Here is a 24,694-nt window from a genome sequence, read left to right as displayed (position 1 = left end):
GTTTAGACTCTGTTTGTCAGTATCCACAAAATAACTTGCTGGGATTTTAGGTGGAATTTACTTTGCATTTAACCTGTATCCTGCAGACTTGCTATAATTGCTTATTAGTTCAAGGAAATTTTTTGTCACTTCTTTAGCCTTGTCTGTATAGATGATAAAGTCATCTGTAAAGAAAGACAGTTTTATCTCTCCCCTCTCAAAATGTAGGCATGAGTTAGGACTTCCAGTGCAATATTGAAAAGCAGGTGAGAGATGACATCCTTGCCTTGTTCTTGATCTTAGTGTGAAAACTTAGTTTCTCACCATTAAGTATGATGTTATCTGTAGGTTTTTTAATGGATATTCTTTACCAAGTTAAGGAAGTTCCCCTCTATTCCTAGTTTACTGATATTTTTTTCATCAATGGCTATTGGATTTTGTCAAACGCTTTTTCTGCATCTATTGGTATGATCATGTGATTTTTCTTCTTTAGCCTGTTGATATGATAGAATACATGGATTGATTTTTGAGCATTGAACAAACCATGTGTACTTGGGATATATCCCAGGTCATGGTGTATAATTCTGCTTATCCATGGCTGGACTCAATTTGCTAATGTTTTGTTGAGGATTTTTTTCATTTATGTTCATGAGAGATATTTGTCTATGGTTTTCTTATAATATCTTTATTTGGTTTTGGTATTAGGGTAATTCTAGCCTCATTGAATGAGTTTAAGTGTTATTGTAGAGAATTGGTATAAATTCTGCATGAACTGTTTGGCATAATTCACCAGTGAACCCATCTGGATCTTTCTAGTTTGGAAGATTGTTAATTATTGATTCAACTTCATTAATAGATTTTGAGCCTATTCATATTATCTATTTCTTTCTTGTGCGAGTTTTGATGTATTGGGTCTTACAAAGAATTGGTCCATTTAATCTAGGTTTAGAGGGATTGAGTTGCTTATAGTATCCTTTTATATCTTTTTAATTTCAGTGGGGCCTTTAGTGATTGAAGTCCCTTCTTTTATTTCTGTTATTAGTAATTTTTGTCCTCTTTTTTTTTTCCTTAGCCAGACTAGGAACTTATTTTTGTTTGTTTTTAAAGCTTTTGGTTTCATTGACCTTTCTGAACTAACTTATAGTTTCTAATTTCATTGATTTCTGCTCAATTTCTTATTATTTATTTTCTTCTGCTTACTTTGGGTTTAATTTGCTCAATTTCTAGTTTCCTAAAATGAAAACTTAGATTATTGTTTTTGAGTGTGCCTTATGGCTTATGATGTGGTCTGTCTCAGTGAATGTTCTATATAAGTTTGAGAAGAATGTGAATTCTGCTGTTGTTGGGTGAAGCAGTCTGTATCAGTTAAATCTAGTTGATTGATGTTATTGGTACATTGTATCCTTCCTGCTTTTTTTCTGCCTGTGGGATCTGTCCACTTTTGAGAGACATGCATTCTTCTGTTTCTCCTTGCGGTTCTATTAGTTTTTATCTCACATAGTTTGATGTTCCATTCTTATGCCCATAAACATAAAGGATTATTATGTCTCTTGGAGAAGTGAACCCTTTATCATTATTGTAATACACTTCTTAATCCCTGATAACTTCCTTGCTTTGAAATCTGTTCTGTCTGAAATTAATGTAGCTGTTCATGCTTTCTTTTGATTAATGTTAGCATGGTATATTCCTCTTTATCCATTCATTTTATATTTAAAGTGAGTTTCTTGCAGACAACCTATGTATAGGTCTTATTTTTTGATCCTTCTAACGATTTCTGTTTTTAATTTGTGTATTTAAACCATCGATGTTCAAAGTGATTACTGATAGAGTTGCATTAATATCTGTCATATTTGTTACTGTTTTCTAATTGTTGCCCTTGTTCTTTGTTCCTATTTTTGTCTCCCACTCTTTTTCTGCATTCTGTCATTTTAATTGAGCATTTTCTGTCTTTCCGTTTTCTCTCCTTTCTTAGTGTATTTTGGTAATACTTATTGTTTTTTACTTTTTTAGTGGTTGCCTTAGAGTTTTCAATATATATTTGCCAATAATGCAAGTCTACTTTCCAATAACACTAGAGTCCACACCCTGTAATAGCAAAATAATCCTAATTTATCTCTCCAGTCCCTTGTATCACTGTTATTATTAATTTTATAATATTTAAGCATATATATACCTGTTTATATATTATATCTACGCATAAGATTACATAACTGAATACACTATTGCCATTATTCCCTTATTTGTATTATTCCTGAATCTGGGGAATGCTGTTAATATGTAGACCACAGAATAATGGAACTTGAGAGTCAAAAGAAACAGATTTCTCATGCTAGTATGAAAACTGAGCCCCAGAAAAAGCAATTAACAGGGTAGTTAAAGACTTTGGAGTAAAACAGCCCTGATTTGAATCAAATTTAGCCATCCCTGAGGAGAGAATGGTACCCCCTCTAAGTCTCAGTGTCCATGTATGTAAAATGAGGGGATCCTATGAGTAACTAGGAGGCTAGGACAGGTAAGTGAGATAATGTAGCACTTAAGAACATCTGGTATGCTATATATATAATTAATTTGTTTCTTTTCTGTGTGCGCTCACTGTCAAGTAAACTCTAAAAGGTTAGGCATTTTTGACTGTTTCACTCCTGCTACATTCTAGTGTCTAGAACAATGCCTGATAGTCCCTCACAAATGTGCATTGAATGATTCATATAAAGTGGCTAGTGGTGTCTGGAATTTAATGACAGTGGTTGTTGAAAATAATGACAACAAAAAAAGCCAAAGTCCAATATTCTGGGAACCCCATGTTCGCACTCACAGTTGTTCTGACAATTATATTGCCAAGTAATTTTAAGTTAGTAAATATTCTTACTAATCACCTTACTGAAAATGTCTTATTTTTCCAGTGGAGAAAAAAACTTTCATATTTTTTACTACATCTATGCTGGATTAGCTGAAAAGAAGAAACTAGCCCATTACAAATTGCCTGAAAATAAGCCTCCCAGGTAACCCAGCAAGTGGTACTTTTATAAATAATATTTTCACTTCTGATTGAACTTTAGATTTTGACCCATCTTTTCATATTTTTTTTCAGGTACCTACAAAATGACAACCTCAGAACAGTACAGGATATGATGAATAATAGTTTCTATAAATCCCAATATGAATTAATTGAGCAATGTTTCAAAGTCATAGGTTTTACAATGGAGGTAAGTATGAAAGACGTTTGGACCTCTTTAGGAAATATCATTTTGTCATCACTAATGGTGAGAATGAGCATTTATTGCGTGATTACTCTATGCCAGACATTGTACTGTTTTATGTGAATCATCCTTTTAATTACTAAAACAACCTTATGAAATAACTAGAATACTTACTAGAATGTTACAGTATTTATTTCATACATAAAGAAACGGTGGCCATGACATATAATTGAATTTCATTTTGTTCTGAATCTTTCACTTATATTTGCATCTCCCATATATATTACATTTTGCATAAATACATATATGGGAGCATATGGCATGTCCTTTGCTAGTGCAGTCTTTTTTTGTGCAGTTTTTTAATACAACTTTATTAAGATGTAACTCACATACTATACAAGTCAGCCATTTAAAGGTACATTTTAATTACTTTTAGTATATTCAGAGTTATGCATCCATCATCATAATCATTTTCTAATCATGTTCTAAATTTTTCACTCCCAAAAGAAACGTACTAGTGATTAGGAATTCCTCCTCATTCTTACCCATTTCTGCTTTCCATCACCATAGATCATTTTATTCTAGACAGTTCACATAAACAGAGTGATGCAATATATCTTCCTTTGTGACTGGCTTCTGTCATTTAACATAACAATGTTTTCAAGATGCACCCATGTTGGAGCATATATCAGTAGTTCTTTTCTTTTCATTGTTGAATAATATCTCATTTTATGGATATACCTCATGTTATTTATCCAGTCATCAATTGATAGACATTTAGGTTGTTTCCATTTGGGGGCGATTATGAATAATGTTGCTATAAACATTTATGTACAGTTTTTTGTGTGGACATACGTTTCTGTTTCTCTGTGATATCTCCCTAGGGGTGGAAATACTAGGTCATAGGGTAATGCTGTGTTTAACCTTTTGAGGAACCACTAGTCTGTTTTCCAAAGCAACTGAACAAGTTTACATTCTAATCAGCAGTGCACAAAGTTTCCAGTTTCTCCATATCCTCCCCAACATTTACTATTATCTGACATTTTTATTATAGCCCTTCTAGTGGGTGTGAAGTGGTTCGTCACTGTGGTTTTGATTTGCATTTCCCTAATGGCTTATGACCTTGAACCTCTTTATATATATTTAGTGGTCATTTATATACCTTGTGTGAAGAAATGTCTATTGATATCCTTTACCTTTTTATTTTTTTATTTTTTAATTTTTTTAAAATTTTTTAATGTTTTATTTATTTCTGGGAGAGAGAGAGAGACAGCGTGAGCAGGGGAGGGTCAGAGAGAGAGGGAGTGACAGACTCTGAAACAGGCTCCAGGCTCTCAGCTGGCAGTCAGCACAGAGCCCTCCATGGGGCTCGAACCCACAAACTGCGAGATCATGACCTAAGTGAAAGTCGGACGCTTAACTGACTAAGCCACCCAGGCGCCCCAGTCCTTTACCTTTTTAAAAAATTGGGTTCTATTTTTATTATTGAGTTGTAAGAATTATTTATGTTGTAAATAGAAGTCCCTTATCAGATATATGATTTGCAAAAATTTTCTCCCATTTATTATCTTTTTACCTTAGTTTTTAATTAAAAAAATTTTTTTAATCTTTATTTTTGAGAGAGAGAGAGGGAGACACAGAATCCAAAGCAGGCTCCAGGTTCTGAGCTGTCAGCACAGAGCCCGATGCGGGGCCCAGACTCATAAACCAAGAGATCATGACCTGACCCAGAGTCAGACGGTCAACTGACTGAGCCACCCAGGTGCCCCTGAACATACAACTATAATTTTTGTCACTGAACAAGACCATAATATGTCTTTATTTCCTGGTGCTTTTATTTCAATGGGCTAGATCCCTAGTAGTGGGATTGCTGGGCCATTGGGTATATGTATTTTAAATTTGAATGTGAATTGCAAGATTGCCTTCTGACAACTATAAAACATTTCATATTTCTACCAGCAATGTATGTGAGTCCCCTACCTCACCATCTCTGCCACATGTTGTAGCTTTAAATATTTGTTAATCTGATGGGTGTACAGGACATCTCATTTCAATTATGCACATCCTTGACTACAAGTGAATTTGATCATCTTTACTTTTTTTTTTTTTTTTTTTGCTGGCTGCTTGGATTTGCTTTTTTATGAATTGTATATTTATGTAGCCCTTTTATTGAGTCATTTCTATATTTTATGCCAATTTGTAAGTTCTCATTGAATATTATCGACATTATATGTTTTTATCATTTGTATTTTAAATATGTTTTCCGTTGTATGGCTTGTCTATGACATACTTTTTTATTCTTACTTTTTATCATATCTTTTAACATACAGAAAAGGGCTTTAAGTTTTGTATATTCAGACAAGTTTATCTTTTTGTTCATAACATCTGGATTCTAGTCTTTGTTTAGAAATGTTTCCCTTTCTCTGATATATACATGTAGACTCCTAGATTTTTTTGAAAATTTAAAAACATATATTTAATACATCAAATAATATATTTAATAACTATAATATAATTATTATTAATTGTATATAATTAATATATTATAATAATTATATATAATTAATATATTATTAATTATATATAATTATTATAATATATAAGTATTATATAATTATATTATACCTATAATAATAATACATTATTATTATTATATATCCTTTGCCTACTTAATTGACTAATCCTATATTAAAGGCTTATATAGCATGGAATCTCTTTCTGAGACATTATATTATCCACCAATCTATGTTTCTGTCTCTCTATCAATATTCTGTTGACAACTGCAGTGGTTTGATACTACATTTTTAGTAAGGCATCCTCCCAAGAAAGGCAAGTCCTATTCTTTCTTCTTTTTAATCCTTGCCTTAGCTATTGCCTGTCATTTGTTTCTCCATATAAACTTTAAGGTCAACTTACTCAATTCTGAAACCTCCAGCTGGCATTCTAATGAGAACTGTTTAAATTTATATAGTAACTTTAGCAGCATTGTCATTTTTATGATATTATTTATGTCTTCTCATCTCATGACAATGTCTTTCTATTTGTTTAGATGTTGTCTGAGTTTTAGTAATTTATAGTTTTATTTATGTAGTACTTAAGCTTTTAGTTGTTTTTTTTTTCCTAACCAGGTCATGGTTTTTGGTGTAACTCTAAATGCTTTATTCTGCTAGTAGTCTTTTGTAAATATATAAGCATGTCATCAGTGGAAAGAAGAGTTTTATACTTTTTTCCTGTTATGTCAGTCATCTTATTCTTTGGTGTACTCAGAGCATCTAAGACTTAGAGTCTAAGTCAGTATTAATTACGAATGATTATAACTTGTCTCCGTGTCTTGTTTCTGATTTTACGTAAAATGGTTTCAGTGTTTCGCTCTTATTTCTGACAAAGAGCATTTATCACAATAATTTCGTTTTATTGCTGCTTTGCTTAGGGCTGTTATTAGGAATACTGCAGAATTTTATCAAATGCCTTTTCATCATCAATTGACATCATGTTTTTCTGTAGCAACTTGTTTATATCGATCATGTTGATAGATTTCTTAATATGTAAGTATCCTTACATGACTGGAATAAATCTAATGTAATCAAACTGTGCTCTTTAGATAAATTTCTAGATTCCATGCCCTGGTGTTTTATTTAGAATTTTTGCATCTATATTCATCAGAGAGATTTATCTATTGTTTTAGTTTTCTTTTATATCTTTATCAGATTTGCATATTAAAGTTATGCCAGTGAGCTTTTTAATCTTTTTTCTTTGGCCTATAAAAGTTTAAATCAGAGTTCAAATTAGCTGCCAGTGTCTCTGAAGACATAATAAAGCACCTGGACACAGATACCTACGTCTTATTCTATATAGGAATTTCCGTGGAAGAGACCTAGTCAGCTGAACGTTTTACAAGCACCCGAGGTTATTTCTATTATTAGAGAAGATTGAGGATCAATGACTTTTTTAAAAAAATTTAAATGTTTTATTAATTTCTGAGAGAGAGAGAGAGAGGCACCATGAGCAGGAGAGGGTCAGAGAGAGGGAGATACAGAATCCGAAGACAGGCTCCAGGCTCTGAGCTGGCTGTCAGCACAGAACCCGATGCAGAGCTCGAATCATAACCTTAGCCAAAGTCGGATGCTCAAGCAAATGAGCCACTCAGGTGCCCCGGGGATCAGTGACTTTTAAAACTTTGAATTAAGGTTAGATAAAACTCAGCCTTATGTGCCTCTCATCCTGGCCTTTTTGATATTGGGTCTTTAATCACCTTTCTGATTCTTCTGTGATAACTATCTATTTAAATTCTGTTTTCTTTTTGGGTTATCTGTATTTTGCTAAGAAATCATCAAATCTGATGCCATAGATATGACTGATGCTGTTTCCTGATGCTTTTAAGTTATTCTGGTTGTGTTTCCTTTCATAGTCATTTATATGCTTGGCCTTGGTCTATTTTATCTGCAAATTGGGCTTATAAGCAATTTCAGTCTTAAAAACAGAAACAAAACAGCAGCTATTGGATAATATTTGCCCATCCTATAACTTTTTCATTGTTTATATTATTGATTTCAATTTTATTTTTATATTTTTATTAATGTAGTCACTTGCTTTCTTTTGCTGATCTTTTTCCAAAGGAGAATACTTGGTTTTTCATACTTATTTAATAATGAAAGCATTTAAGGCTTGAGTCTAAAGATTTCTTTCATGCCATAAGTTATATTTAAAAAATTTTTACAACAAAGTATCTTATTGAATAGGGAGTACTAACTGCTTTTAAAGAAGCTTGAGGTCTCTGCTCTTAACATTTTACTATTTGCTGTGTTGATTTGATACAGTGATAAAAGATACTGTATTCTGAATGTGAAGCAGGGTTTTAGATGAACTCTTTCAGGAAGGTAATGTGCAATTTGTTGAGTTTTAATTTCGTTTTTATAAATGACACTCTTATAGCTTTAAACAGTTAATGTGTCTGTTTAGAAAGTTTACTGAGTTTCCTTGGCTTATCAGATCCCTACTAAGAGTTTGAGCTAAAAATAATACCTAATTCTTCTCCAACAATTTGAAAAATTTCATCAGCAAGATATAAAATGTAGAAATGCTGATAGAAGTGAGACTTTACAAAAGCCATTCAAACTATGTGTGGTGAAGTCATTGAACTAATCATTTTGTAGCACATTTTTAAGGCAGAGCTGCCCCCTTCCAAAATGGAAGGCTGGCAACAATAACCTTTAGTCCACGAGTCCCTTTGCTTGACAGAAGGGAATATTTCTAGAGATGTATGTGTTCTTGACATAAAGTTTGCTGCCAAGTGCATTTTCTCCAAATACAGAACTATGAGACCTTACCACGAAGTACTATAGTCCTGCCTTCTCTTTGAAAGCTTTTGGCTCCACGTTGGGCATCCTTGCTGCAGGCAAGTGGGGAAGATATTCTCAAGACCGTGACGCTAGGGAATGAAGTGGGATCTCTGCCAACTGAGTGAGGTTAGAAAAGAAGGACAGATGAATAGCTTTTCTTTTGATTTGAAATTAGGGCACTGCCTTCAGGCCTTCAGGGGAGGTTTAGATAAATCCAGGATAACCTTGTCCATCAGGAAACATGTAAACTTTTTTTGGCATATATCTTTTTAATTAGTGTTTTCATTTTCTTTGGGTAAATTCTCAGTAATGGAGCTACTGGATCATAAAATTTTATTTTTAATTTTTTGAGGAATCTCCACACTCTCTTTTACAGTAGCTGCACCAATTTGCATTCCCACCAACCATACACAAGGGTCATTTTTTTCTCCACATCCTTGCTAATACTTGTTATTTCTTATAGTTTTTAATTTAGATAATCTGACAGGTATGAAGTGGTATCTCATTGTGGTTTTGATTTACATTTCTCTGATGATGGGTAGTGCTGAGCATCTTTTCATGCATCCGTGGACCATCTGTATGTCTTCCTTTGTTTTTTGAAACAATAGTTTTAATGTTTTTTGTTTGTTGTTTTGTTGTTGTTATTTAATTAAATTTTTTAAAATTTACAACCAAGTTGGTTAGCATATAGTGCACAATGATTTCAAGAGTAGATTCCTTAATGCCCCTTATCCGTTTAGCCCATCTTCCCTCCGACAACCCCTCCATTTAAACTTTTAGAGTTAATTTTTCTAATGTGGCTTTTAGTCATAGCCAAGAAGAATTCAGATTTAATGGGGAGACTCCCTACCTGGCTGCTTTTACAGCCCCAGAATTTACAATTCCTCCTTAAATTCTGAATTGACATTGTTGCTCTGTTTCTAGATGAATAAATTGGTTGTGGGGAGAGGTGGGTAAGAGGTTGAGCCTTCATAGGGAAACTAGAAGGCGGTTTCCAGGGCCAACCAAGGAGAAATAACTCCTTCTAGGATCAGAGAGGAATTATTACCATGACTTTCCTTGAAGAGTTCTCAGTTTTTACCAGACAACTGTGAATTGCATGGGCAAGAGGAAAACAATACTGTAGATTCAATGGCAGGCCAACGTGGAATCCTTAGGCAAATACTTTAATCACAAGAAGTCTTGAGCTGAAATTGAGTAACTTTTGGTTTAGAAGTACAGGCTTCAACTTGAGCATCTTCGTTTCTGAACAGTGCATTTTTTCTGTACATTCATGGACCCTGCCTGGAACTCTGGGCTTACAAGTCTATAACCAGTAATTGTCAACTCCACAACCAGTAAATTGCAGTTCATATAGGGAAACTCATGGCTCTGTGGTACTTAGGCAGCCAAGAGATGATTGGGAACCTTCTTTCTGTTAATGCATTAAATAGCTTTATGCTGTAACGTAGAACAAAGAATCCATTGTTTGATAAGATTTCTGAAGGTTTTGGAGGAAGCTTGTGCTCTGCGCTTAGCTGTAATATGTTCCTGTGAAGAACTTTCTCCTGGCAAGACAGATGCCTGGTTCTTACAGTGGCCAGCGTGTGAATCTCATTCCTCCACTCCACCCTCACAGAAGAGAACAACAGCAAAGGTTGCCGGAGTGACAGGATGGATATATGAGGACGGCAGAATTTGCTTGACCAATAGCCGCCTTTGCTGGAGAGCTGGGAGAAAAATGGGGAGGGTGGCATAGGAGTTGACCATCAAGGGATTATTAAGCATATAGAATTCACTGCGGCTCTCTCATGTAAGGAGTAGACTGTGGTGGACACCCCTATATGTGCTCTTAGGTCTGGATGTGGCATCAGTTGTGCTGAAAGCTGTGCTCTTACCCTGATCTGACTACCTTTTGGGAACAACATCTCAACTGTCATATCTAGAGTCAGAGATAACCCTAATACATTTCCTAATAAAATAGATATTTCTATTATTGGTGAAATAAATGTGTTTGTAGTTGGTTCAGCTCTGGAGAAAGAGTTTCAGCCATGTTCCAGGTCCCCTTCTTATGCTCTACGTCTGATGTCCCAAATATCATAGGTGACCACTTGGGTCTTCTGCTCTGTAGCTCAAAGGACCAAGATTTTGTCCTCCTCTGAGTGTTTCAGCACAGTGTAAACCTAGATTGGCTGCACTGTGAATACAAATAGAATGTTTGCTGCTCTGCCGGCTGGCATGATACTAATTAGTTTAACCTTATCCGTACCCTGACCCCAGTCTCTCCCTGGGCGCAGCTACTTCCCGGTGTACCTTTCTCACTCTCCCTGGCAAAACTCACATTCAAATCTGGCTTCTCCCCTTCTGATAATTTTTTTAACGTGTATTTATTTTTGAGAGACAGAGCACGAGTTGGGGATGGACAGAGAGAGAGAAGGAGACATGGAATACAAAGCAGGCTACAGCCTCTGAGCTGTCAGCACAGAGCCCGACTTGGGGCTCGGACACATGAACTGTGAGATCGTGACCTGAGCTGAAGACACTTAACCAACTGAGCCACCCAGGTGCCCCATGGCTCCTCCCCTTCTGCTATGTCACTTTCTCTCCCACAACTTGTACCTGTAGAGACAAGTTGACTTAAGCACCCAGGAAGGTGGGGGTAGAACTCCTGCTTCTTAAAGTAGAAGCCAAATTATTTGTGGATGCAGTGAATAGAGAAAAAGGCAGCCTCTACCCTTTTCTCCAATCCTTGGTCATAAGGTGAATGTTGCTTGTGGTAGATGCTTGTTTGGACTGTGGTCTGGCTCTGAGGGTTGACTGGTTATGTGGGAAACAGCAGAGGTTAACTGCATCTCAGGGCATCCTCCAAACTAGAAGCACGTCATGTAGCAAGCAAGCAACTCCTGGTTCTGACCAGGGCTGGATCTCTTTGTAGCTCCTTCCCCTGCTCTTTGTCATCAGAAGAGCTGATCTTAGCAGTTCCCTCCCCCAGAGGTTGCTATCTTAGAAGCAGGGAATCATTTGTAATTGGTTTGTTTACTTCTAAGTCCCACTCATTAGAGGCAGGGTTTTTACTTATATTTGGCTCAGCTCCTTTCTCTTGCTTGGTAGAACAGTATTTAGTAACATTGAAATGAAATTAGTTTTGCAGTTAACTTCTACTGACAATATAATTCATTTCCTTAAAGCACAGTATTCTAAACTTAAACATACTCAGTGTTTATCGAACATGCAAACATCTAAACATATAGCTTGGAATAAAGGAAAATATAAAATCTGTTTCTGGAGCAAAGAACAATCACTGCTAAATATCTTTCTTTAAATTATTTTATTCTCTTTTTTTATTTTATTTTATTTTTCTTTTGAGAGGGGGTAGGGAGAGAAAGAGGAAGACAGAGAATCCCAAGCAGGCTCCACCCTGTCAAGAAACTGTGACATCATGACCTGACTTGAAATCAAGAGTCAGACTGGTCAACTGACTGAGTCACTCAGGCTCCCCAATTCTAAATATCTGGTGAAGACTTTTGGTCCAGTTCAAGGTGACTCTTCTAGGATCGGTATCTCCCATCTGAAAGCAGAGACTCAGAGAGTTAACAGGGCAGACTGTCCATGTTTGGAGACAGTAGAAGTAAACTGAGTACGTGTTTACTTCTTTTTTATCCGACCTCTGATTTGGGGTGGGGGGCAGGGGGCAGCAGAGGGAGGGGGAGAGAGAATCTTAAGCAGGCTCCATGCCGGACATAAATCCCAAGGGCTGGGCAAGAGTCAGATGTTTAACCGACTGAGCCACCCAGGCATCCCTGATTTTTTAACCTCACTGGCTTTCTTGGATGTGGCCTGTGTCAGTGGCTGCTTCAGTTCCCTTTTGGAAAGAGGCATCTTTCAATATCAAGTTAAGTAACATGATTCTCACATCCCCCAAGCACAGCTTGCTGCCTTGCCACTTCCTTCCCTGGAGCAGAGTTGTGGTGATTCTCCAACATAGCTCACTCGCTCGCGCTTGCTCTCTCTCTCTCTCTCTCTACTGCAGTATCATTGATGGGTGTTGACACCCACAGTAGATGTGTCCCTTTAACTATCCTTAGGGGTTACAGTTCACTTGTGCATCGGTGAGTCGGCACAATGCAAAGGAATGACTGGCCAATCAAAATCAGATCTCTGAAAATCACACAAATTGGAAACCTCTAAAACATTTTAAAACATAAAATTTCCTAAGCCGTTTTCCTGCCATGGTTTTAAAAAAATGATGACTAGCTTTATGATTCAGTTCACTTAGAGACCATGTTTACTATGTCATGACAAGAAGTTGTGTTTTTCTTAGCACAGTGTCATTTGACTTATGTCTAAGATGTGAATGCCTTTTTCTGCTTTAATTTTGCTTACATTTCTTACGATGGCCTAAAATAACATTCTAATACATTTTTCTTTGGACTACAAGTTATGACTATAGTTACGACAAAATGTGTGTGTGAAACAAGTTTTTAAGCATCTTAAGTTTCTATGAAATGCTTCATTTTAAAACATTGGTTTGGGCTGGAGTAAGAGAGGCATATCAGTCTTTTTTAGTCAGTCATTTGATAATGATTTTAAAATAATAACTTGATACCTACTTGTCTTCATTCAAAGTGCATAAAATAAGTTATAATTCTAGTATGTCACAATTCACTCATCACTAATGACCTGAATGAATGAATGATGGGACCCAGGAGAACATTTAGTTAAAATAACAATATTTCTGTACTAAGGAGTCGGCACCTGTAGGTTAAATTCCTTGGCCTGGCTTGTCTCTAGTTGTGTATCCTTAGACTAATAACTATACCCCTCTGGTGTGAGTTTCAGTATCTGTGATTTGATGACAAAAATTGAGGGCAATTTTATTCTAATCTTTGCAGATTGGTCACATCATCTTATTGCTTTAAGTATGTGTGAAGTTCATCCTATACTGAGAAAATATTAATATCCCTTATATAGAAATTCACCTGAAATGCTGATGGCAGGGCCTCTCCTTTCCTCTCGTCAGTTCCTGTTTGGCTGGTAATGTGGGCTCTGATAGTGTCCCGGTCTGCGGGTACCTGTCCCAGCCTGCTCCTCCCCATCCTGCCTTCTCTGTCCTTTCTAGCATCTTGACTATCCCAGAACTAGACGGAGTAGTGTCACACCCCTCAGCCTGGGCTGTTGTCACTTTGTCATGGTCCACAGTGAATCCCACCTACTTTGAAGCGCAGGGATTGTCCTTTTTTTTCACCACTCTCTTGAATGGGGTGAAGAAAATTTTACTGTCACTTGATTGATGCAAAAGAAAACAATGTGATAAGCATTAATTGAGTGCCTGCTGTGTAGGTATTAGTGATATGAATTAAGCACAGTCTCTATCCTCATCGAGCTTATAGTCTGATAGAAGCATAATTTCAATAAAATGTAATCAATTCCATGATAGCAAACAGAGAATGTTACAGAAACATGAAGCCTAGTGGTTGGCCACTGAGAGGTTCTAAGAAGAGATTATAACGTGTGAAGAAGGAGGAAAAGAACAACATGAACTGGAACTAAGGTGTGAAAATGATGAGGAATTCTCAGAAACCTACAAGGAAGCAAATAGATGACCCTACATAACAACAATTGACATGTCATTATGATCCAAAGTTCATAGTTGACATTAGGATTCACTCTTGGTAAAAACCTAAGTTTTCAGTTCCTTTGGGTAAATACCATGGATCTCAGTTATTCTATTACGTGGTAAGAATGTGTTTCGTTTTGTAGGAAACAGTCAAATTGTCCACCAAGGTGGCTGTAACAGTTTGTATTGCCAGCAGCAATGAATGAGAACTCCTGTTGCTCCACACCCTGATCAGCATTTGGTGTTGTCCGTGCTTTGGACTTGGGCCAATCTAAGATGTGTCCATGGTAACCCCTTGTGGCTTCCATTTGCATTTCCCTGATGACATATGAGGTGGAACGTCTTTCATATGCTTACTTGCCATCTATGGATCTTAGCAGGTGTCTGTTAAGGTCTTTGACCCATTTTTTAAATCTGGGTGGGTTTTGTTTTTTGTTTTTTGTTTTTTTTTACTGTTTTAAAAAATCTCTTATGTTTTGGATAACAATCCTTTACCAGATGTGCCTTTCGCAAATGTTTTCTTCCAGTCTGTGGCTTGTCTTCTCATTCTCTTGACAAATCTTTTATTTCAATTCATGCATCTAACAATCTTTGTCTAGGAACAGAAACAACTTTCAGTCTGCTTTGTTCACTTACCTCACAAGTTGTCCTAAACAGACATGATTAAGTTCTTTAAATGCCTGAAACTGTGTAAAAATTTAGTATATATTAGTCTTTCAAATATTCTAAATGACTGACACAGCAGTCTTACCAGGACTGATAAGGACTTTCTGAACTTCCTAATCATTTAACTAAATCTTAAACACTTCAACTTATTAGCCCTGAAAATGTAATAATTTAAAATTACAAATGTAGAAGATCACATTATTTTATATATTTGAATATACTTTGCAGTCAAATTATGTTATGCTCTTAAAGTTAAACTCATAAGTGTATTATCAAATAAGTATTTAAATTCAAGTCACAAAAGTAATTGTTAGATTTTTTTACTATGTTTCTAATATTATCTCAAAGATTTTAAACAGTTAAGAATAAACATGTTGAGGATGTATAATATACGTTTTGTATAAATCTAACTCCATTTTAAAGGTGGTGTTTAACTAATAAACTTAGATATAATTTTTTTAAAAAGGGATAAAGATGTTGAGGGTGACTGGGTGGCTTAGTTGGTTAAGCGTCCAACTTCAGCTCAGGTCATGATCTCGTGGTTCTTGGGTTCGAGCCCTGTGTTGGGTTCTGTGCTGACAGCTCAGAGCCTAGAACTTGCTTCAGATTCTTTGTCTCCCTTTTTCTCTACCCATCTTCTGCTTGCACTCTCTCTCTCTCTCTCAAAAATAAATGAACATTAAAAAAAAGAATAAACACAGTTATCCCGAGGTTATGTATCTTATTCATTAACTTAGTAAAAAAAGGTGTTAATACTGTATCCTTTCCCCCTAGGGCTACCATAACGGAATACCACAGGCCAGGTGATTTAAATAACAGACATTTATTTCCTCACATTTTTAGCGATTAGAAATCTGAGACAAGATTGGTTTTTTTCGGAGGGCTGTGAGGGAGAATCCATTCCGTGCCTCTTCCCTACTTTCTGGTTGTGCCCTGGCAGTCCTTAGTGACGTTGGATTGAAGATGGCTCACCTGATTTCTGTCTTCTTCACATGGCATTCTCCATGGGAAGAGTTCTCATACTCCAACCATGCACTCCAGCAATCAAGGCCCTTGGTATTTATCCAAAGGAATTGAAAATTTATATCCACGCAAAAAACTGTGTACTGATGTTTGTAGCAACTTTATTCATAATCACCAAACCTTAAAGTAAGTGAGATGTCCTTTTGTGAATGAGTGGATAAATAAACTGTGGCACTGAATAATGGGGTATTATTTGAGGTTAAAAGAAATGAACTATCAAGCCATGAAAACACATGGAGGAACCTTAAATGCATGTCACTAAGTGAAAGAAGCCAATCAGAAAAGGCTATAGACTGTATGATCCCAACTATATAACATTTTGGAAAAGGTAAAACTATAGAGACAGTAAAAGACCACAGGTGATTATAGGCTGTGAGGAGAGAGAAATGGGCAGAGCACAGGGGATTTTTAGGGCAATGGAAATACTGTGTATGGTACTATAATGGTAGATAGGTGTCATTATACATTTGTAAACATCCAGAGAATATCCAACACCAAGACTGAACTCTGATGTCAACTATGGACTTGGGGTGATTGTCATGTTTCAGTGTAGGTTCATTGCTTATAACACATGTATCACTCTAACACAGGATGTTGATAGTGGGGAGAGCTAGGTATGTGGAGCAGGGAAGATGGGCTAACTGGGAATTCTGTCCTTTCTACTCAGGTTTCCTGTGACCCTAAAACTGCTCTAAAAAGTGTAGAGGCACCAGACTGGCTCTGTCAGATAAGCATCTGACTCTTGATCTCAGCTCAGGTCTTGATCTCATGGTCATGAGTTCAAGCCCAGCACTGGGTTCTGCACTGGGTATGAAGCCTACGTAAAAATAACAAATAAATAAAAATAAAGTTTATTTATTTAAAAAAACTATAATAAAATACAGAAAGTAGAAATATATAGAAATAATCCATATAGAAATTCAGTAGAGGAAATGATCCCTGCCCTTTGGTTCCAGGAGCCTGTAAAGTCCTTGAGAGCAGAAATTATTCTTAGTTATTGATATAGACAATATCTCACATAGTGCTTAATAAAGAGCAAACAGAGACTGGTTGAATAAACGAATGGATGGGTAGATAAGTTGAATGAGAGATGCAGTACAGTAAACTTCTGGAAGAGGAAGAGTCCTTCTAACAATTATTTTGCCTTGGGCAGATTAACTCTGTGCAGAGAGAGTAGTGACCTTGCCCCACACACATAGTTTTGGGGTTGCTATCTGTGTAGCTGATCAGCCTGTGTGCAAACTCAGTGGCAGAGCAGGAATGTCCAGAGGAGCATTGGAGTAGATCGGAGCCTGATGCATCAGAACAATGCAGGTCTAACTCTCCAGCAAACCAGAAACATGTTTGTCCTTGAAGATACTCCAAAAGCAGTAGCAGTCCAGCCTCCTCGGGTACAGGCACAGCTATAGAAGGTGGAGTAGGTAGAGGGGACTGTGAATGTTTTCCAATCTCTAGAAAGTGCTTGGGGGTATGCCTTTCCTGTGAGCCACTCTTCTTCCTCTGCGGGAAGCTGTAGTGCCTTCAGTGAGCTGGGAGGCAGGATTCAAATCTCAGTTCATTCAGAGTCCATGGAATGTTGTCAGATTGGTTTATGTGTTGGTAGTCTGGTTGTTTTTTATTTGTTTTTTTTTTTTTTTGTTTATTCCCCAGTAGTTTTATATATAAAATGGAAAAATGTTCATTTGCTTATTATTATTAACTATCAAATAAAAATTGTTCTGGACTCCTTGGGGTGACCGGCATCAGAAGTGATTAGTCTTTGTGCCGTGAATGACCCAAGTGCCTGGTCAAGGTCAGACCTGTGCCCGAGGGAGGTCCCTTTGAGCTCCATCAGTCTAGCTGCCAGGCCCAGACTGAGCCAGGTTCCTGATTTGCTGTCTTCTGAGCCTCCAACTGTAGTACTCCAGATGAATATTGTAATTACAGGATATCAAGGAGAGCCCCAGTCTAAAAAGATTACGCAGTTCTTCTCATGAACAGTTGAATAAAAATTAAATGTCAATTGATTCAGCATGTGATTCTCTGTAATGAATCTCTAAGCACTGTTAAAAACCCAACTTTAGAACTTACATACCTGGACTTTCTAGTCTGTAATTGACAAGCACACAAAGTTTTCAAGGAACAGTTTTCAACAGTCTTATTTTATGGAGTATTCCTGGTGTCGTTTATCCATAGGCCTACAGCTTTCTCAAGAAAAATACAGCAGGATGTCAGATGCTGTATTTATTTCTCCACCTGCCATCATAGCCCACATTGGTTGCCTCCTTATAAGTTATGTGTATTACAAATGGAAATTCCTTACCAGAAGAATTTTCTTAGAAAAGTGATTCACATCCAGTGGATCAGCATATATATTGTTCTACTTCCAAAATATACCCCAGCCCGTCGACTTCTTTCCATCTCCACCGCTTACTATTCTGGCCCAAGCCACCATCATCTGTCACTAGACTACTGCGATAGCCTCTTGACAATTCCACTTTTCCATCTGTTCCCAATCCATTCGTTTCCACATAGTAGGCAGAGTCATCAGTTTAAAATATCACAACTCCCTGCTTTGAAATATCTAGTGGCTTTCCATAGTGATTCAAATGAAGTCCAAACTCTGTACAGTAGCCCAGAGGGCCTGGCTCATGCTCACCTCTCTGGCTCCCATCACACCGTCCCTGACTGTCTTCCATCCCCACTCTGATCTTCCTTTTTTCCTCACTAAGGCCCTTGCCCTTGCTGGCCCCTCTGCCTGGAATATTCTGATTCCAGTTCTTTTCCTAGGTTATTCCCTTGTCACCAAGACCTCAGCTTCTCAGAGGGCACCTTTCCCTAAACTCCCCAACAAAAAGGCCCTCCCTGCCCTTTGCAGCCACTCTCCATTGCTCCTCTGTGTGTTCTTCTCTTCACAGCCTGTTTTGCTACTGAAAATGTCATGTTTGTCTATTTGTTTCTTCATGCCTGCCCCCCCACTGGCTGGACACCCCAAGGGAACAAAGGTCTTCATCTTGCCTCTCCTGAATCCCCTGTGATAAGAACAGTGTCTGGCATAAGATCTATGTTTATTGGATAAGTGAATACCTAGATACATACAGATATATCTGTATATTCATCCAACAAATATATTTATTTAAATGTTCATGTGTTCATATGTTATATATGGATGAATAAATACCCCTGAAGATTTTTTCATATCCAGTTTTTATCATGACTTGGAATGTTGGAGTGAATGGAATAATCATTTCTATTAAGTGTAGGAACTGGACTAAAATAAAGGCAGCAACGTAAGAAAATAATAAAGATTTTGTCTGTTTCCTATACTGTACTGCACCTTGAACATAGTTGGAATGACACCTAGAATTACCATAGACTCCTTGACAAAATGCCTCCGGTGCCTCTGAGAAGAGGTGTGTGTGTGTGTGTGTGTGTGTGTGTGTGTGTGTGTGTGTGTTTCTGAATGCATTTTTATGTACATTATTTAGGGTTTTAGCTACTATAAACTCTAAGCTGTAGTCCAGAGTTCTCAAGCCTATACTTAAACCACACACATCCTTTGACTCTAGTGCTGGAATCTTTGGATCTTTCATTAGCTCTCCTTTACCCACACATATTTGCTCACTTTTAAGATGGTCTCAAGGAAAGTGAACATCTGGAAATGACCCCATTAAATTCCAAAGTTAATTATCACATAGATCCAGTTTTCTGTGGCCTAAGGAATTAGATAGTTCTACTTCCTCTGAGAGCAGCTCCTCATTTCTTTTTTTGATTCATACTTGCATTCATAAAATATTTTTTTCAGCTCTCACTGGGTAAAAGGTGCCATGTTCCCCTCTCATATTAAAATAACAAATAAGACTGAACCTACTTGGATCCTGGCCTAGTTGGGTCTATTAATCTGACATCAGTGTCTGTGGGATGACCTTCTTATGCTGGAACCATAAGATTCTTCCCCAGTCTGTCTCCAGCCACAGTCACTGCCTTGCTATACTCCAGGGAAGGCTGATGTTAACATTTTCATGGTATGTTTCAGCAACTTGGAAGTATATACAGTACACTGGCTGCAATCTTGAACGTTGGAAACATTGAATTTTCTTCTGTGGCAAGTGAACACCAGATTGACAAGAGCCACATTTCTAATCACGCAGCTCTGGAAAACTGTGAGTTTTATTATCTTCTGTTCAAAACTGAACTCATGAAAAGTTCTAATGACATACTTGTAAGTGTCACATAAAGATAATTTCAAGCAATTGTACTGATGAGAATCCTGAAAAAGAATACTCAGATTCAATTTGTGTAAAATGAAGTTTTTAAAGTCCAATATTTAAAACAGATCTTCATTCCTGGAAGTTAACTGATTACAGCAGAAAACCTTCCTAAAGACTAGGCTTTAGACTGTTTTTAGAAACTATTTACATTTCAATATAAAAACACAGAAAATATTATTAAAATTTAGTAAACTGATCTGAAAGAGTTAAAGTTATTATTTGATAGATTTAGTATCTATATCATTTTATAAGCAAAAATGACATATACTTATTCTCATAACTGATGAATTTTTATACTTATTCATCCTGGGTTCACTGATTTTGTGATAATTTTGTATACAAGAAAAGTGCAATATGTTACTTGCTTCAAATCAACTTTTTTCTCTATCTAGCAGAGTTTAATGAATTACTCCAATAACTTACGGTTTCCCACTGATCTTTTTTTTTAATTTTTTTAATGCTTTATTTATTTCTGAGACAGAGAGACAGCATGAGCAGGGGAGGGTCAGAGAGAGAGGGAGACACAGAATTTGAAACAGGCTCCAGGTTCTGAGCTAGCTGTCAGCACAGAGCCCGATGCAGGACTCAAACCCACGAACCGTGGGATCATGACCTGAGCCGAAGTCTGACACTCAACCAACTGAGCCACCCAGGCGCCCCACCCACTGATCTTCTGGTGGCATAGCTTTTTTATTTGTAATATATGCTATTTTTTAATTTTTAATGTGGGCATATGCCTCTATAATTCCAAATTTCTTATAAGTTTCATATATAATGTAGGGGAATCATGATATAAATTTTTATTTATATGTATTTTTTTCTGATTTATACTTAATCAAGAACAGAATGAGATGTTTTAGGGTAAATTTCAGAGGACCAGATACCAACCCTCGTACTCTGGACCTGTCCCTAGATCCCTATCATCTCCATCCCACTGTGTCTCTGGGACCAGCTTGGTAATACAGAACAACTGAGATTGGCAGGTAATGATTGCCATGGGCCTGAGAACCTGTTCTGATTTTTCATATATAAATAAAGTTAAATGACACAGAAGATATTAGATTGATAGTACTTTTTTTTTCCTTGGCCATGGATCTCCCTCCAGTCCATGATGAGTTGGGCCTTCTTCTGGCCAATGTGCTGCAGGCTGTGTAGACCCTGGGCTGAACCTTCATTTAGCAGATCTAATATTTTTTGGCACCCATGGGCCAGTAGTTCCAGGCTGATCTATAGCTCCCAGGAGTCTCCAGTTATCAGATGTGGAAGGAAAAAAACAGAAAACTCCAATGATATATTTAAATCTCACCATTGATCATAATTAGAAGAGTTATCAGCAATGAAGAGAATGATTGACAACAGAGGTATTTGTAGATATGAGTATATACTTAGAAACTACCAAACTAAGAAATGATTTTGATAATTGAGAACCTATTTCTACATAGGAGATAGTCATATGGATCACAAAAGATTAATATTTATATAAACATAGTTAAAATTAATTAAAGCACTTTCTGGAATAGCCTTTCATGGGAAATAAAAATTTACTAACTTAAATAGTTTATAATTAAAATTGCAAGGAATTCTCACCAAACCGAGGCTGTTTTCTGATGGTTTTACAGGTAACATTGTTTTGATCAGGGGCCAGTTCCATCTGTTCTATCCCATAAATATCTCAAATCTGATCACTTCTCTGTATCTCCATCATCCTCATTCTCACTGAAGACAACATCACCTCTCGTCTGAGCTAAGTAAAGCCACTTAGGGGAGAGGGGATTCGAATTCTTGTCATACACCATATACCAAAATAAATTCCAAATCTGTATCCATTTAAATGCAGAAAAAAATCATAAAAGTTCAGGACAAAAGTGCATTTCTATAATCCTGAGATGAGAAAAGTCTTGAAGGATTTTATGTGCAGAAAACCAAAAGCAGAAAGGAATTTTTAATGGATATTTGACTTCATAAAAATTAAAACTCTTTCATACTAACAAAAGAAAAATAAATGAAATTGCAATACAGGTAAAAAAATAAGTGAAGATATTTGTACCATACCTATAAGAAATATGTATAAGCTATGAAGAGCTCCTCTAAGCTTATTAGGAAAAAGTAAATATATCAATGAAAAAAGGCAGTTTATAAAATAAAACCACAAATTACTAATAAAAATATGAAAAAAGAAAGTAGCTTCACTAGGAGTCGGTTAAAAACAAATTGAAAAATTAAGGCACTTTTTTTCCTATCAAATAGACCAGTTTTAAAAATAATATGTGTGTGCTACTCATGAAATTGCATTAAATTATTGATTTTTTATTTGGCTGATAAGAATGTAATTGATTCAGGGTTTTTGAAGAATAGCTAAATAGTACATATCAGAGGCTTAAATATGTCTCTATACCCTGAACCAGTTACTGATTCTAAGCAAGTTATGCTAAGAAAATCATACGAAACGGGAACACAGATACATATACAAAATATTTATGCCAGCATTCTTTACAATTATGAACATATGGAAATAACCTAAACAGTTTGAAAATTATTGACATATCATGATATATAGATTATGATATAATAGAATATTTATACAGCAAATTAAAATTATATTTACAAGTAATATTTAACAAAATGGGAAATACTTAAGATATTAAGATGAAATGTATGTGCAGAATAGTGACAATAAATATGCCTAAAAGCAAAGAGGTGCAGGATGTTAACTTGAAAAGTAAAATTTCTGCAGTGGACTTGTAATACCTCTATAATGTGAAAAAAATATTTAAGATCCAGTGATCTTTGTCACATAGCCAAGAAGTATCTTGTCCCAGTGCTGAAAGAAAATTCAAAGCGTTGAAAATAATTTAAAAGGAGAACTGATTTAAAAAATAGTCTGTCATGTAATAATTTGCATTAAAGATGTTTATTATATTTAAAAATGAGTCTTATTCACTGAATTTTTAGGTATTATTCATTTAAAATTCCCTGTGATTTTTAATTATCATTAAATATAAATAAATGTTCCAAGCATCACACTTCAACAAAATTTAATTATTGAAATATTTAACTGAGAAGTAGTAGGATAAAGAAATACATGAATGTCAAGATAAGGTTTATGCTCTATTGGTCCAATATTGCAGAAGTTACATAAAATACATTGGTTTGGGCATATCCCTAAAGGCTAAGTCACCTTCCAGTTAATTTCTACATTTTGAAAACATGTATAATGGTATCCAAATTATACCAAATTTATTCATTTTGCTTTTAAATTATTTCACATAATTCAGTGAAATTATGTTTGGCATCACATAAACAACCACTGGCTTGTGCAAATGTTTCCTTCTGTCAGCCAGTTCGGTTTGGGTTGTCCTACATTATGTGCCAGCCTACATGTGACCAGTCAGGGAGAGAAAAGTGATCAAGAAGAGACACAGGACTGCTACTCGACAGTAACTTATTCTTACATTATAAAGTCTTCACGTATTTATTTTATGTCATTTGAAGAAGGTAAATTAAGATGTTTTCATCCTATGGGAAGTGACCTCGTTGCCATAACTTTTTCTAACAACACATCCCTTTATTTTTTTTAGCTGCTTCTTTGCTTTGCATTCAGGCAGATGAACTACAAGAAGCTCTTACCTCCCACTGTGTGGTCACTAGAGGAGAAACCATTATTCGGCCCAATACTGTAGAAAAAGCCACTGATGTCAGAGATGCTATGGCCAAAACTCTATATGGGCGTCTCTTTAGTTGGATAGTCAATCGCATTAACAGCTTACTGAAGCATGGCACATCCCCAAGGTAAAAGTTCTCATGGAAACATTTTCTCCCAAATGTCAGTTGACGTAAATCTGTTTACTAATTTACTGATTTGTGTGTGAGTCCCTTTGAAGAGTCTAATTGTTATCACTTAATTATTACACTTCTGTCTCAGTAGATCTGCTTTATTTCCTAGTAGCACTTTATTGGGCCAGATAGTTATAAAAATGTTAAAGTCCTAGAACATAAAAACTATAGCAACATGAATAAGCATAATAGAAAAATGAATTTTTTAACTTTTTAAAAATGTTTTATTTATTTCTGAGAGAGAGAGAGAGTGTGTGAGCAGGGGAGGGTCAGAGAGAGAGAGGGAGACACAGAATCCGAAGCAGGCTCCAGGCTCTGAGCTAGCTGTCAGCACAGAGCCAGACGCAGGGCTTGAACCCACGAACTGTGAGATCATGACCTGAGCGAAGTTGGACGCTCAATCGACTGAGCCACCCAGGCACCTCTAGGAAATGAATTTTTAAAGTGACTTCAATTTATATGTTCTTTTAATAGGAAGGTGTACTACGAAGTATATACCATTTTATACTTGGATAAGATGTCATTTTAGCAAATCGTTTGGTTTGTTTGCTTTGTTTTGAGGGATTGAATTAAATCTTGAAGGCAAAATGGAACTTTCTTTTTATATTTTAACTCACACTATAATCCTGTAAGGGTAGAAATTATGACCTCCAATGACATTTGGTTTGGAAATGCTCTAAGTAAATAGTAAATCATAGAGTGAATATACGAACAATGATATCATCTGACCATACATTTTTGTCCTCCCTGCCTAGTACCTCATCTTAGAAAATAAAGAATCACAGCTATCATTGAGTGCTCTCTGTGTAC

At 36.2% G+C, this 24,694-nt stretch overlaps 1 protein-coding gene across 1 annotated transcript in view; it reads left to right on the top strand.

Annotated features, from left to right (window-relative positions):
- The window catches only part of MYO3A (myosin IIIA), a 230,212-nt gene that overhangs the window by 114,163 nt on the left and 91,355 nt on the right, over positions 1 to 24,694 (top strand). The window contains exons 15-18 of the mRNA XM_077772437.1: positions 2,880 to 2,978; positions 3,068 to 3,182; positions 19,816 to 19,942; positions 23,629 to 23,839. Coding sequence (XP_077628563.1) covers positions 2,880 to 2,978; positions 3,068 to 3,182; positions 19,816 to 19,942; positions 23,629 to 23,839 — 552 coding nt within the window. The remainder of the gene's footprint in view (positions 1 to 2,879; positions 2,979 to 3,067; positions 3,183 to 19,815; positions 19,943 to 23,628; positions 23,840 to 24,694) is intronic.

The sequence above is a fragment of the Crocuta crocuta genome, unplaced genomic scaffold (assembly GCF_008692635.1).
Source record: "Crocuta crocuta isolate KB4526 unplaced genomic scaffold, BGI_CrCroc_1.0 scaffold96, whole genome shotgun sequence".
Classification (NCBI taxonomy): domain Eukaryota; kingdom Metazoa; phylum Chordata; class Mammalia; order Carnivora; family Hyaenidae; genus Crocuta; species Crocuta crocuta.
This window is presented reverse-complemented; position numbering and strand designations above follow the sequence as displayed.